The sequence below is a fragment of the Oryza glaberrima genome, chromosome 1 (assembly GCF_000147395.1).
Source record: "Oryza glaberrima chromosome 1, OglaRS2, whole genome shotgun sequence".
NCBI lineage: Eukaryota > Viridiplantae > Streptophyta > Magnoliopsida > Poales > Poaceae > Oryza > Oryza glaberrima.
Window position 1 is genome coordinate 28,117,479 of NC_068326.1, and position 15,116 is coordinate 28,132,594.

The following is a 15,116-nucleotide window of genomic DNA, read 5'->3' on the forward strand; positions in this document are numbered from 1 at the left end:
CTATGGCTCAATTAAATGGTCATTCCTCCTATGTTTTTCCTGCGTTTTGTAATCCTTTGTTTTATACTTGTATTCCTATCAGAATCCTATGTTTTTCCTATTTCTCCGTTTTTTTATTCCTATGATTCAAAGGGGGCCTAAATCTTCTAATAAGGCTATGTTCGGGAACCCTCACTCCCCGACACGCAAAACGAAGCAACGTTTAACGCGTGATTAATTGAGGTTTAGCTAATTTTTTTCAAAAATAGATTAATATGATTTTTTTAAGCAACTTACGTATAGAAACTTTTTGCAAAAAAAACGCGCCGTTTAGCAGTTTTAAAAAGCGTGCGCGCGGAAAACGAGGGAGAGGGGTTGGGAACTAGCACTCCCGAACGCAGCCTAAATGTGGAAATAGACAATTTTGTGAGCATGACTGAGTTTAGTTCCAAACTTTTTCTTCAAACATCCAACTTTTCCATCACATCAAAACTTTCCTACACACACAAACTTCTAACTTTTCCGTCACATCGTTCCAATTTCAACCAAACTTCCATTTTTAGCGTGAACTAAACACACCTATGTCAATAAAAGCATAATCATAAACCCCACGATTATACCCGCAGCAACACATGAACACACGGTAGGTTCGTCTAGTAAGGGAGCAAGCACATATAAATAATAGATACTCCATCTATTTCAGGTTATAAGATGTTTTGACTTTGATCAAAATCAAACTGCTTCAAGTTTGACTAAGTTTTTAGACAAATATAATAATAATATTTATTTTACCAAAATAGTTTTATTAAATTAATAATTAAATATATTTTTATAATAAATTTATCTTGGGTCGAAAATATTACTACCTCCGTTTCAGGTTATAAGACTTTCTAGTATTGCTCATATTCATATGGAGTAGATGTTAATGAATCTAGGCATCATTAACATCTACTCCTAGATTCATTAACATCTACTCCATATGAATATGGGCAATACTAGAAAGTCTTATAATATGAAACGAAGTAAGTACTATTTCTGTCTATAAATTTAGTCAAACTTATAGCAGTTTGACTTTGACCAAGGTCAAAACATCTTATATCCTTTATTTAATAGTCTCTATGATTGAGTACTATGTAGATTCTTTATTTGTTCTGAAATAAATTAATCTATTATAAGATATGACATATCTTTAACATGTATTATGAATCTGGATGGAATATTCAGATTTATAAATATATCATGTTTCATAATAGGTTAATTTATTTTAGGAACGAGGGAGTACGATTCTAGGTGTAGAAAATCTTACGCGTGTTTAGTTCCAAAATAATTCTTCAAACTTCCAACTTTTTCATCACACTAAAACTTTTCTAGAGACACAAATTTTCAACTTTTCTGTCATATCGTTTCAATTTCAACAAAACTTCCAATTTTGGTGTGAACTAAACACAGCCTTAGATAAATGAGGACATTGGCACCACGGCCTGGTTTAGTTACCAACTTTTTCTTCAAACTCCTAACTTTTCCATCACATCAAAACTTTCCTAAACATACAAACTTCTAACTTTTCCGTCACATCGTTCCAATTTCAGGCCGTGTTTAGTTTCAAACTTTTTCTTCAAACTTCCAATTTTTCCATCACATCAAAACTTTCCTACACACATAAACTTCCAACTTTTCCATCACATCGTTCCAATTTTAACCAAACTTCTAATTTTAACGTGAACTAAATATACCCTCAATTAAACTTCTAAGCGTGAACTAGACACACCCCCACGTTAAAGCAGCAATAAGAGCCGGGTAGCAGTAAATGTCCGACAGAGGCATCAGCCGGACAAGATAAATACTCCGACAGAGTACTAAACTCCTACAGTACGCATTCCCACCGCACCGCCATTCGATCTGCCACTCGTTGTCACAAGTGTAGTCTTCTTCCACAAGGTATCACAATCTAATCAAGCTTCATCCGAGGCAGATCTCCACACGTATCTCCGCACTTGACTTTTAATTAGTACTCCATCTCTCCCAAAATATAAGGGATTTTAAGATTTTGCCTGTAACGTTTAACCATTCGTCTTATTCAAAATTTTTTAAAATTATTATTTATTTTATTTATGACTTACTTTATTATTTACAGTATTTTAAGTACAACTTTTCGTTTTTTATATTTGCAAAAAAAAATTTAAATAAGACGAATGGTCAAACTTACAGACAAAAACTCAAAATCCATATACCGTTGGACGGAGGGATACTTTGATTCCCGCGACTCGAAGTAAGTCCACTGCTTCCCCGGCAAGGCATGACGCCTATTTAAGTACGGCCACAACCATTACTTTCTGTTCCAGCCTTCCAGCCAAACTGAAGTCACGACTCGCGACATCTGAAGTTGACACACCTCCAACCATTACTTTCTGTTCCAGTGTTGCACACACCTCCGGCCATTTGGGCGTCATGAAGCAAACCGTCGTCCTGTACCCCGGCGGCGGCGTCGGCCACGTCGTCCCCATGCTGGAGCTCGCCAAGGTCTTCGTCAAGCACGGGCACGACGTCACCATGGTGCTGCTGGAGCCGCCCTTCAAGTCGTCCGACTCCGGCGCCCTCGCCGTCGAGCGCCTCGTCGCCTCCAACCCTTCCGTCTCCTTCCACGTCCTCCCGCCACTCCCCGCCCCCGACTTCGCCAGCTTCGGCAAGCACCCGTTCCTCCTCGTCATCCAGCTCCTGCGCCAGTACAACGAGCGGCTCGAGAGCTTCCTCCTCTCCATCCCTCGACAGCGCCTGCACTCCCTCGTCATCGACATGTTCTGCGTCGACGCCATCGACGTGTGCGCAAAGCTCGGCGTGCCGGTGTACACGTTCTTCGCCTCGGGCGTCTCGGTGCTGTCCGTCTTGACCCAGCTCCCACCGTTTCTTGCCGGTAGGGAGACGGGCCTGAAGGAGCTTGGCGACACGCCGCTTGATTTCCTCGGTGTTTCGCCGATGCCGGCGTCTCATCTCGTCAAGGAATTGCTCGAGCATCCGGAGGACGAGTTGTGCAAGGCCATGGTGAACCGCTGGGAGCGCAACACGGAAACCATTGGCGTCCTGGTGAACTCGTTCGAATCGTTGGAGAGCCGGGCGGCTCAGGCGCTCAGGGACGACCCGCTCTGCGTCCCAGGCAAGGTGCTGCCTCCGATCTACTGCGTCGGGCCTTTGGTCGGCGGCGGCGCGGAGGAGGCGGCCGAGAGGCACGAGTGCCTCGTCTGGCTCGACGCTCAGCCGGAGCACAGCGTCGTGTTCCTCTGCTTCGGGAGCAAGGGCGTGTTCTCCGCGGAGCAGCTCAAGGAGATCGCCGTCGGCTTGGAGAACTCCAGGCAACGGTTCATGTGGGTCGTGCGCACGCCGCCGACAACCACCGAAGGCTTGAAGAAGTACTTCGAGCAACGCGCGGCGCCGGACCTCGACGCGCTCTTCCCGGATGGGTTCGTGGAGCGTACCAAGGACCGTGGCTTCATCGTCACGACGTGGGCGCCGCAGGTGGACGTGCTCCGCCACCGGGCGACCGGCGCGTTCGTGACGCACTGCGGGTGGAACTCGGCGCTGGAGGGCATCACGGCGGGGGTGCCGATGCTGTGCTGGCCGCAGTACGCGGAGCAGAAGATGAACAAGGTGTTCATGACGGCGGAGATGGGCGTCGGGGTGGAGCTGGACGGGTACAACTCGGACTTTGTCAAAGCGGAGGAGTTGGAGGCCAAGGTGAGGCTGGTGATGGAGTCGGAGGAAGGGAAGCAGCTCAGGGCTCGTTCGGCTGCGCGGAAAAAGGAGGCAGAGGCGGCGCTGGAGGAAGGGGGCTCGTCGCACGCTGCGTTCGTCCAGTTCCTGTCCGATGTGGAGAATCTTGTCCAGAACTAACTGACGAAAATTTGCAGATGCCCAGCATCTTGGCCACAAGTGACGAAAATTCTCAGATGCTCTTTATTTGCCTGGGGACCGGGGGCCCTTTCAACGATAATCATTTAAGAACTACTTGTGTACCTTATTTGTTGTTAATAAAGCAACGTACTAGAATGGCCGCGATGATATTTATCCCTTGTCTTTATTATCAGAGTATATGGATAAAATCGTATTGTATGGTTTGTTATGGTAGAATATAATTAGTTTCCACCTCTGTCTCTCTAAGTTTAATTTAAATCTAATCTATGTACTCATGTATACCGGCCCTAAGGCTTAATACAACGTGTCAAATATTCATAGTATTACTCTTCTTCCTATACCATTTAACATGATATCGGAGCGGGCGACATACAGCTGCCGTTCACCGCTTCTGCTGCCGTCGCCTCTGGGAGGCGATCACGCTCCTGAGGGCAGCCACCCGTTTTTCTGTTTTCTTCCTCATCGCTGTCCTCGTTGTTTTGAAGATATCGAACTTCACGACCGTTTTTCGTCGAGTCGTCATCGTCAAGCAGCTTCAGTAGCAAATCGGTTTGCACTAGGTGGCCGCCGCCACAAGCACCTCGTCGAGGCCAGCGGCGCCCCACGGCCAACCCCCGGCCTGCTCCGGCTCTTCGTCGGCATTGCCCCGCCACCCAGGACCCCCCGCCACGCAGAGACCTAGGCTGCCGTTGTCCTCAGCCCCGGCCTCGCCGACGCCGTCGGGATCTGGGACCCCACCCGTCGCCCGCCTCCTCGCCAAGGACCTCGCCGCCCGCCTCGGTTCCCGCTGCGGCGGCGCCGACGGCTTGTGCGGCCCCACCGACGCTGACGCTCGTGACCTCATCGCCCGCCTCTTCACCGTGCCAGGGTTCACGGTCGGCGTCGCTTCCCGGCTCCCGATCTGAACGTCGCCGCCGGAGGGATGGGGCTCGACCCCGCCGGCACCGGCCACCACCACTACCTCCCTCCGGTTCCTCTCCACCGCGGGTCCTCGTCGTCGGCGCGGCATTGGGCCGGACTCGTCTCCGCCGCTTGGGACGTCGTCACCTGGGGGATCTCATCGCCGGTGGGCAGCCGAGGTCGTCGTTCCCTCCGTGCGCCGCCTCCGACGCGGCCGCCAGGCCAAGGCCCTACCTCCGGCTCCCCATCCACCGCCGAAGCCGTCCTACGCGTCACCCCATGGAGCCTATCGCCCGCCGACCACTGGGTCCCAATGCCGCACCGCTCCTCACGACGCCCCCGACCCCGCCAGTCCTCGTCAAGGCCGTCGTCCCTCTCCACGCCCGCTGTCCTCTGCCTCTCCCCTATCTCCTCTTCCCATGTGGCTGCAGGGGTGGACTGGTGAGGTTGGGCCATGGAGTTTCGGTGGTATTTGTGTCGTTTTGGCGTGGACTGCTGCTACTGTGTGCTACCGCTTGTATCTGTGTGTGTGTGTTTTTCCCCGATCAGAGATTGGGTTTGCGTCCCCCATCGCCTCGTCGGCATCTGCATGTCTCCAACATCGACATCGACTCGGTTTCCACTTCGTCGTCCTGTCGTGCGCATCATCGGCTTGATCACCTGTTCAAGCGCCCGGCTACGATGACACCTTGCCGCCGATCGTCTTCGACTACGCATCTACGTCATCAAGCTTCGGGTTGCCACTGCGTCGCCCTCTCTGGCCGCATGCCGCTGCCTGTGGTCCACACCTCCACTAGTTGTTGCAGTGTTGAGACACCCTCCTCAGCATGGCTACATCACCGGTGGACTTCTCGCTACTGCATCGACATGGAGCTGCAGCTGTGTTGTCCTCTCAGACCGCCGCTTCACCGCTTTCGTCCTCTTCATCACCGTTCGCGCTTGAACACCCTCATCTTCTGCATCAGTCATCTTTAGCTGTCGGGTTCTTTGTCTACTTTGAGCATTGCCGCCGCGTCTCCAAGTTACCACCGTCGCCTCTCTAGGCTGGTGGTTTAGCTACCTCTACATGGCTACTGACGTCGCTGTTCAGGCCGTTGGTTCCACTACTTCGTCTTCGTCCAGCATGCCTTATTGCCAACGTCGCCGAATCTTTCTCGACTACACTATGCTCTTCTCCGACAACCGCATGCTGCTCCGGCAATTCTCCCTCTACTCCGTTCTCACGCCGCGACCATCCCGGAGGCCTTCTCTGCTAGTCTCCTCCGACATTGGCTTATGATTAATGGTGGTCCCTGCCTCGCCCACACGGTATTGGCAACACCGGCACGAGCGTTCATCCCAAGTTGTCCCCGGGTCTGGCAAACCCGGCATGACGTCTCATCCTTCACGGTTCGACTATATCGGCTCTTCAGCGTCATCTTCCTCAACGACTGTCACGATAGTGTCACCGTCATTGTCTCCAGCGCGTCCTCGCGCACCTTGGTCCATGACGCCCTCCCGTGCATCCACGACCACTCTACGGCACCCCATGCGCGCCCTGCGGCTCGACAACCTCGACTTTGGCTACATCCATCATGGCTACTTTACACAGGCTTCATTGACCACGGGTCCCTCACATCCTTCGCTTTGGCTACATCGACTATGGCACAAAGGGCTATCATCCGTATTAAGCATTCTTGCTAGTTTCTTCTCCAGTCCAAGTGTCTGCGCTGCTCACGTTTAGACCGCGGGGGGATGTTAGAGTATATGGATAAGATCGTATCGTATCCGGTTTGTTATGGTAGGATAGGTTTAGTTTCCATCTCTATCTCTCTGACTTTCTGGGTTTACTTAAGATCCAATACATGTACTCCTATATACATCGGTCCCCGAGGCTCAATACAACGTGTCAAATATTCACAGTATTCCTCTCCTCCCTATACTATCCAACATTTATCCACGTCGTCTTCCTGTCATCAAATACATCATCACCATTGCCTCCTAACCAGTTGCACTTCTTTGTCCTTGCTACTGACACCGACCATACGACTCTAACACCTCGTTACCATAGTTTTCCTTACCACCGGTAACCGCGCGATTACCGCGGGGTACGGTAATAGTTACCTGCAATAGAGTTTGAAGAATTTTGACCAAATTCAAAATTTCCAAAAAAAAAATAATCGTGAACATAGTTCTTGATTTTAATGGTAGATGGTGAAGAAATTTTATGAAAAAGAGTAAGATAAAATCAAATTTTAGGGAAAAATTGATGATAGTTAAGAAAATGGGAAAAAGAAAAAAAATTGGGCCTTAAGTTGCATCTGCAACCGGTCCATTGAGGCCCAATAGAGGAGAAAATATCTCCTAAGCCCCATTTTTTGTGTTTTGACATCCAAAAGTTAGGTTTACAAGTATCCTATATATTTTTTTCTAATTATCTCTAATATCTACACACATTTAAGTGATTTTTTTTAGCATTGTTTTGTTTAGCAACACAACTTACGGTTACAGTATAAATATCACTATTACCGCGTTAAACCGTGTGATAACCGCTATCAAACTGCGAAACCGCCAAATTTTGAATTCAAATGTTTGCCGACGAATTCACATGGTTACCACAGTAACAGCCTTACCGCGGGGGTGCGATAACCCTCCTCTAAATAGAAAGGGAAACCTCACCACCCGTCCATGTCCACTTCGCCCACCATTGGTTCTGCACCACCCACGACCATCCATCTAGGCCACTGCAAAACCTCCCTCTTCCTCTCTCCTCCTCCTCCTACCCTAACCCCAATCCTAAACCGTAACATGTATGTCCTTTGCCAAAGTTAGGGCGTTGACGTCGAAGAATAGAAGGAACTCATCGGAGTTGGAGGACAAGGAGCCTAGGCACTAATTTCGGCACGGATCTAACGGTGCAAAATCTATAAGATTTAAAATAAAAGAGTAAAGGGGAATGCTAAGTATCACCTGATACCGGTTAGGTATCAGGATATGATACCTCAGATGTATCATCCGTCCGAACGGGATACCGTCCTATAGCATTTTCCGGAGTAAATTATATTTGTGATACAACAACTTAATATGAGGATGTAATTTACTGTAAGAACTTAAAAAGTGAGCGTACTAGTACAACAACTTAACAAGTGAGTGCAATATAGTAGAATAATTTAATTAGTGAGCATACAGATGCAAAAATTTGTAAGGTGTGCGTGATTTTGATATAGTAAGTTATGATGTGTTGCAACAACTTAGTTATTTTGAGTTTTTTTCTATACACATTTAGTTTTTAAGTTCCTATTTTTTCCATATAGTTTTGCAAATTTACTAAAACATATTTAATTTGTTTTATCATTGTAGTAATTAAAAATAAATTAAATTTTACTATTTACTAGAAAATTTGGTAAGATTTAAGAAGGTGAAGAAAAATATCCAAACCAATGATAAAAATTTGACAAGCAACATAATTATTATAGATTAATTAAATTCAACTAGTTGGGTGTAGACCCCCGATTTTGGAAATCGGAAATCTTCTGTGTTTATCCGTACCAATCCCTGGATCAGTAGTTGGTACACACATACATAGTTGGATCACAACATATCACGAATGATTCAGGCTAAAAGAGTTAAATACTTACATTAGGGCCAGGTAGGCCAACAACTATCAGAGAACAACAGCGGAAGACAAAATAATATAAGGGCCCGGTTAACATGCCACAGGCAGTCGACTGGGGAAACGAGACCTAGAATAAGACCGCACTCCGATCATCTTGTTGGATACGCAAGTGTACCGACAAGGGCTTCTCTTCAACACTCCCCTAAAAGATATATAAATAGCAAGGGTGAGTACCAACCGTACTCAGCAAGCCACCACAACAACAATGCATATGATAAAGGGTATTCAAGGAATGGCTTCAGGTTCTTTTGCATAAAGCTAAGTTTTGCAAATATTTTCACAAGCCTAAGACCTATCATAGACTGATCAAATTTTAGTTCCAGTGTTCACATTAAACAACGACGGTTCTGTCCACCATCCATTATGATCCCAAGGATAGCTTCCCGCTATTGAGTCGTCATGGTTTTCTGAGGACGTCCACCTTCCCTCCTCTCGGGAAGTGGCTCCATCAGCATAAAAATCATCATGCAATATCCCATCCCACACAAGTTAAGATTTTAGAGTCTAGCCAAGTGTAATACATGTCCCGGTGCTCAATAACCGCGAGCACGGCTATTCGAATAGATTTGGTTTACTCACACTACAGTGGATGTACACTTTACCCGCACTCCGCGACTGCCCAACACATGAGCCTCGTCCCAACACATGAGACGCGCCACGGCAAAGCCTTTTGATAACCTCGCATTGGCAGTACCCGCTCCATGAACTTAAATCCTCATGCACTCTAGGCGTCCATGTTTCTAGCAGTGAGAGGAGTTCTGGCGCTCCCGGGAAAGAGGAGTCTCACACACATATTAAATTATAGTTCAAGTTAAGTTCTCTCTCTCACACACACTCATGGCAGTCCTACCAATGGCGACACCGATGTAGGGCACGCCTCTCGGCCCTACCTCAACGGCTGTCCCATCGTAGCGCACCTGCCTCACTCAGGGGTGAACCATCTATGCAGGGATACTGCCTCTGCTCGGCTATCTAATCCGCTAGGTCTATACCCATTCGAGAAGTACGGTTGTACGGGGGTCGTTTCATGCTTAACTTCATGGCTCGGTCCTTAATTGACCGGGGACGGTACTAGCCTTTTCCAGATACCACCCAAATCCTCCGTCCGCCCCAGTCGAAAACAGTTGTTTTCACTTTATTTTCCTTTCACAATTCATGTCATCAATTTCATGGCAATATGGCGCTCATGTCTCCACATGCCGCATCTCAATTACCTTCCCAAAGGTAATTACCCAAGCATATAGCATTTGATAAATATGAGTATGCATGATTCTAGAATAGCATTTCTAAGCAATTGTCATAGTTGACTAGGGACTCATACGTAAACATGGTTACAAAGATTTAAGGGTAAAAAAAAAATCAAGGCATGGCATAATCACAAGTGGGATGTTCATCATTGCATGCAATTTTATTTGTAAACAAAACAGTTTCGCAATTGGGATCAACATGTTCAAGGAATAGTGATGACTTGCCTTGCTCAGGATAATCCTTATTATTGATATAATCTTGATCAACCTTCACCTCCTGGAAGTTGCAGACGTTGCCTCACGACTAACCGATACACAAGGTCTATAATACGCGAGAAAAACCAATATTCAAACAACAATCAAATATGCGCAACAAAATGTACTATTCGTGTTTGCTAATGGATCCCAATCATGCTAAGGCTAAAGTTTCTTAATCTTTCTATTGTCCTCGTGGCCTATTTAGGAGTTAACCAACATAGCATTTATGAGATACATATATATTTGGCTAATCGGTGGTTTAGTCTATCAAATGGCTATGGAAGGGTTATGGTTATGTATGCATCTATCTAAATAGGACGGTTATATACTAGAGGTTCTGTTGTTAGATGGATTTAGGATCAATCAAACAATTACAGTGAATTATTTGTATTATTATTTTATTGATGGAAGCTTTACTTTAATTATGAACGTATTTTACTTGTCATTATAAATTATAAAAGGGCTAATAATTATCCATGCTCTATATGTTAAATTCGGGAAGTTTATAATATTATAGTTACAGATTATCTCTTAATGAACAATCCGGAGTTACAATTGAACTATGAACATATGAGGTCAAGATTTATAATTAGTACTTATCTACTATTCATGTTTGTTATATACTCCCCAGTTTAATATATGAAAAAGATAAATTAATTGTATAACTATAATGGGATGTACAATATATGTGTGCAACAACGTATAAGGTTTTAGTCGCCTACTGTACATGAGCTTATTTAGAACGTGTACTACCCAATGCTCCAAGTGATTCTGAATATATTGTAGTTTAATTATACCTTAGCTAGTTTCTATGAGTGATATTGTATATGTGATGCGACAAGTTTAAGCACTGGTTCTATTGGGTTACTAATAAGTGGTAATCAATTTAGGCATATATATGCTATTCTATATGGTATTGCATCGATTAATTTACTTAGTGATTCCTCCACATCTAGCTCTGTTATTATTTTCCTAAACAGGTTAAAGATTCATCTATGTGTGTTTATATTTTAGTTACAAAATATGAGGCTAAACTTTATGTAAATAATTTATAAGTCATGGATTTAGTTATATTTGGACATAGACTAGTAATTGGCACTAATATTTTCCTTTATACCAATTAGTTTGAAGGGTTGATTATAACTAATTTATTTGGTTGCTACAGTGACAAGACATATTAAAGATAATTATGCTACTGTACAATATCCATTTTTTTATTTATTGGCACACTATTTAGGTTAACTATTATCTAATCATTTGATATGAATTAATTTATAATTATAAATATATTTTATTAAATAGTGAATTATATATCATTGGAAAGCTTATGAATTTAGATGAATTTAGGTTCAAGTTTCACTCAAATCCGAGTTAAAATGAATAAGTTATGCTAGTGTAAAGATTCAAATTTGAATTAATCCGAGAAATTGCGAAAAGCTACTGTTCATAAACGATTTATTTTTAATCCAAGACATATCCACATCCTTGTACCAACTGACAAGTGGGACCCCAGGTTTATTTCTTTTTCCTACCGAATTATTTTCTAAAGGAGAAATAGGAAGAGCTAATGACAAGTGGGGCCCACATGTCATAGACTCGAGACCATAAAACTTCTACAATTAGATTTTTAACCACCCGGACCCACATGTAATAGACACAACTAATAAAGATTAAGAAGGGGATTACTATTCACCAATTACGTGGGGCCCACTCTAATCTCTCCTCTCCTTTCTCTTTCCCTTTTCTTCTTTTCTCTCTCTCTTTTCTTTTCTTTTCTTTTCTTTTCTTTTCTTTTCTTTTCTTTTCTTTTCTTTTCTCTCTCTCTCCCTCCCGGCTCCTTCCTCCCTCTCTCTCGGCTCCCTCCCACCCGGACGGTGGCGGCGGTGGACGCGAGGGGGAAAAAGAGGACGGCTCACCGGTGACGGCAGTGGTGGCGGCTCAAGGCGGCGGCGCTCAGCACCACCCTTGGCATGGCGCGGCGGCTTCAAGGTGACGGCGCGGCGCACAAAGGCGTCGGGGCGGCGGCACGGCAATGGCGGCGCGGGGGAGAAGGAGGAGAGGGGAAGAGATGGAGGGGAATGGGTGTGGGGTGGAGAAGGGGTGGGGCCGGCTTTATAAGGGCGCGGGGAGGGGCGGCGGCCTCATGGTGTCGGGCGGGGTGGCGCGGCGCGGGGCTCGACGTGGCACGGCACGGGGCGCGAGGCGGCGACGCGACGGGCGTGCAGCGCGGCGGGGCGCAGGGCGCGAGGCGGCGATGCGACGGGCGAGCGGCGACGGCGACGGCCGACGGAGACGGCGCGGCAGCGGCAACGCGACGGGCAGCGGCGGTGCGCGGCGCGAGGCGACGATGGAATGGGCGAGCGGCGCGCGGGCGCGGGGCGCGAGATGATGTGATGGCGACGGCGCGCGGCGATGCGACGGCGACGGTGACGGCGCGGCAGGCGGTAGCAGCGCGGTGCGGCGATAGCGATGGCGACGGCGCGCGACACGCGGCGCGGCGATGGAACGGCGCGGCGACGGGACGGCGGGCGCGCAGCGTCAGACGGCGAGGGCGACGGCGACGGCGCGCGCGGGCACGATGCGGCACATGATGCGGCAAGAGCGGATGCGGCTGGGTCGGGTTGGGCCCAGATCGAGCAGATGGCGGACGATGAACAGTGATCGGCTGGAAAATCAGGGAAAAAGGAAAAAAAAGGAAAAAGGGAAAGATGGAGGGGCCAAAGTGAAAAATTGCTGGATTGGAATTTTGATTTGAGATGCAATCTATACATTTTGGTTTTGGGCATTCAAATATTTTATTTGAATATTTATTTATTTATTTATTTGTTTCATCCTAAATGAATTTGCTTTCAATTAATTTATCCTAGAATTATCCTATATAACTCCTAGGCTTTAATAGTTATAGAATTAACTAAAATATTTTAATGTGATCCATATTGACATAATAGCACATTGGTTGAACTTATTTGCATAGCAATATATTTTACACGGATAGGTTGAATCTATTTATTTTATAAACATAAATTGAGACTCAGTACAACATTAATATAATTGTTTAATTAAACACCAACGCATTCTTATTTATATATAAAGCTTAAAGCTTAATTTGTTTATACGACCATTATTTTATATGAGTGATTTTCATGTCACGAGGAACTCGGCGAAATGTTGTAAGTATCAACCTATATATTCCGGTGAATTACTTATTTATAAACACGATCATTATAGTGGTGATCATCATTTCATGTGTTCTTATATTTTATGTGAGATTGGATTCAAATGAATTAGATCTAATCTTGCTATTTCTTTAGCTAATTGTGATATCAAGCTATCAACCATGGTTCGAACATTTAATGTCTGATTTGTAATTTATAATAGAAACTAATATTTGACTTATACTTGATTTGGCTTGCTTTCTTGCACACTAATATTTGTATGGTTAATAATAAATAACATATTCTCGTAAATTATATTTATTGCTTAAATGTAGATCCTTTCTTTACTTTCCTTGTGATCATTTACGGATTGGCAAGCAATAGCACTCATAACAACCAGCATGATGAAAAAGTTTTAAAAAGTTCAAAATTTTAGTGATTTTTATTGTCAGGAATTTTCAGGATGTTACATTGGGTGTCTTGGCAATTGCGTGGCTAGCACCCATACAAAATTATTTATTTTTTACTTAAAAATTTCCAATAGCTATCTTTTGTGTTAAGATTTTCAAAGGCCAAACCTTATCATCCCCGTGTTTCTACTTTTATAGATTTTAAAAGTCATACCAGTTGCTACCCCTTACTCCCGTCACCCTTCTTTATTTGCTTGCTTGATCTACTACTATTTCTATTCATTCTCCTTGGAATCTTTAAAAATGAACATTTTAGTTTTTAGAGTTTATTGCTTCGTTGGTTTTTTTTTAATTCTTAGAAGTCTCGTTAAACGCTGCCACTATGCTCCTCTATGGCTCGTCCGCTGTCTACTCTTTATTGTCGTTGGGATTTTAAAAATCGAATATAATTATAGTTTGAGTTCATTTTTTGACTTTCTAGAAGTCCCACCAAACCGTTAGCGACTTTGCCACTGTATTCCTCTATTGCTCACCCGCTGCCTCCCCACTTTATTGTCGTTAATATATAAAATCGAACATGATTATCATTGTCTTTTTTTTTTACTTTTTAGAAGTCAGGATCTTTAAAAATTGGACATTGTAGTTTTTATAGTTTTTATTGTTTGTTGTTTCGTTGAGTTTCATTTTTATTATTTTTAGAAGTCCTGTCAAATGCGTCACTATACTCCTCTATGGTCTGTCCGCTGCCTTCTCTCTTTATTGTTATTGAAAATTTTAAAATCAAACCATTTGGGTTCATTTTTAACTTTCTAGAAGTCCTGCCAAACCATCAGCGGCTTTTCACTGGAATCCTCTACGGCTTGCCCGCTGTCTCCCCTCTTTAATGTCATTGAGATTTGAAAATCAAATATGATTATCATCGGGGTCTAATTAATTAATCTCGTGTTGTACCCTATCTAGACTATTCTTTCAATATGCATTATTTTCTATTTCGAATTTTAATTATTTCTAAGTTCTATTCCTATTAGAACTCTTCATTGTTATTGGGATTTTAAAAATCGAACATGATTATTCTTTGGTTTTCTTTCTATAGTTTATAGAAGTCTTGCTAGCCGTCGGTGCCCATATACTTTGCCAGCTTCGTCTTGTCCTCTTATAATACAATAGAATTCATTTTATCTTTTATTCTATATCATAGTAGTTTTCTTTCAATATTTTTTATTCTCATTTAGTTATTTTTAGTTGTATTCGTACTTGAACTTTTATATTCTTTTTCTATTTTTAATTTTTATTTTTATTTTATTTCGAATTTAATTAATATCATGTTATGCTCTAGATAGACTATGATTTAATTTCTTATTTTTAGTTTGAACTTCAGTTATTTTTAAAAAATGTATTCCTACTTAAACTTTATTTTTTCCTTCAATTAATGTGATAATTTTTATTTCAGATTTCAATTATTTATAAATTTATTCCTATTTGAACTTTTATTTTTATTTTTATAATTTCGTAATTTACTCTATTTTTTATTTTAAATTTCAGTTATTTGTAAATTGTATTCATACTTGAATACAATTAATATGTTTTTTTAAAAATAACTAGATAC

General features: G+C 43.7%; 1 protein-coding gene across 1 annotated transcript; it reads left to right on the forward strand.

Moving 5' to 3' along the window:
* The first annotated feature begins 2,302 nt into the window (after positions 1 to 2,302).
* On the forward strand, positions 2,303 to 4,038 carry LOC127763359 (anthocyanidin 5,3-O-glucosyltransferase-like). Its single transcript, XM_052288411.1, has one exon. It carries the CDS (start codon positions 2,428 to 2,430, stop codon positions 3,862 to 3,864), a length of 1,437 nt encoding a protein of 478 aa, XP_052144371.1. The 5' UTR covers positions 2,303 to 2,427; the 3' UTR covers positions 3,865 to 4,038.
* Positions 4,039 to 15,116: the final 11,078 nt, after the last annotated feature.

Coding starts and splice junctions, on each gene's coding strand:
- LOC127763359 (XM_052288411.1), top strand. CDS start 2,428: ATGAAGCAAACCGTCGTCCTGTACCCCGGCGGCGGCGTCGGCCACGTC.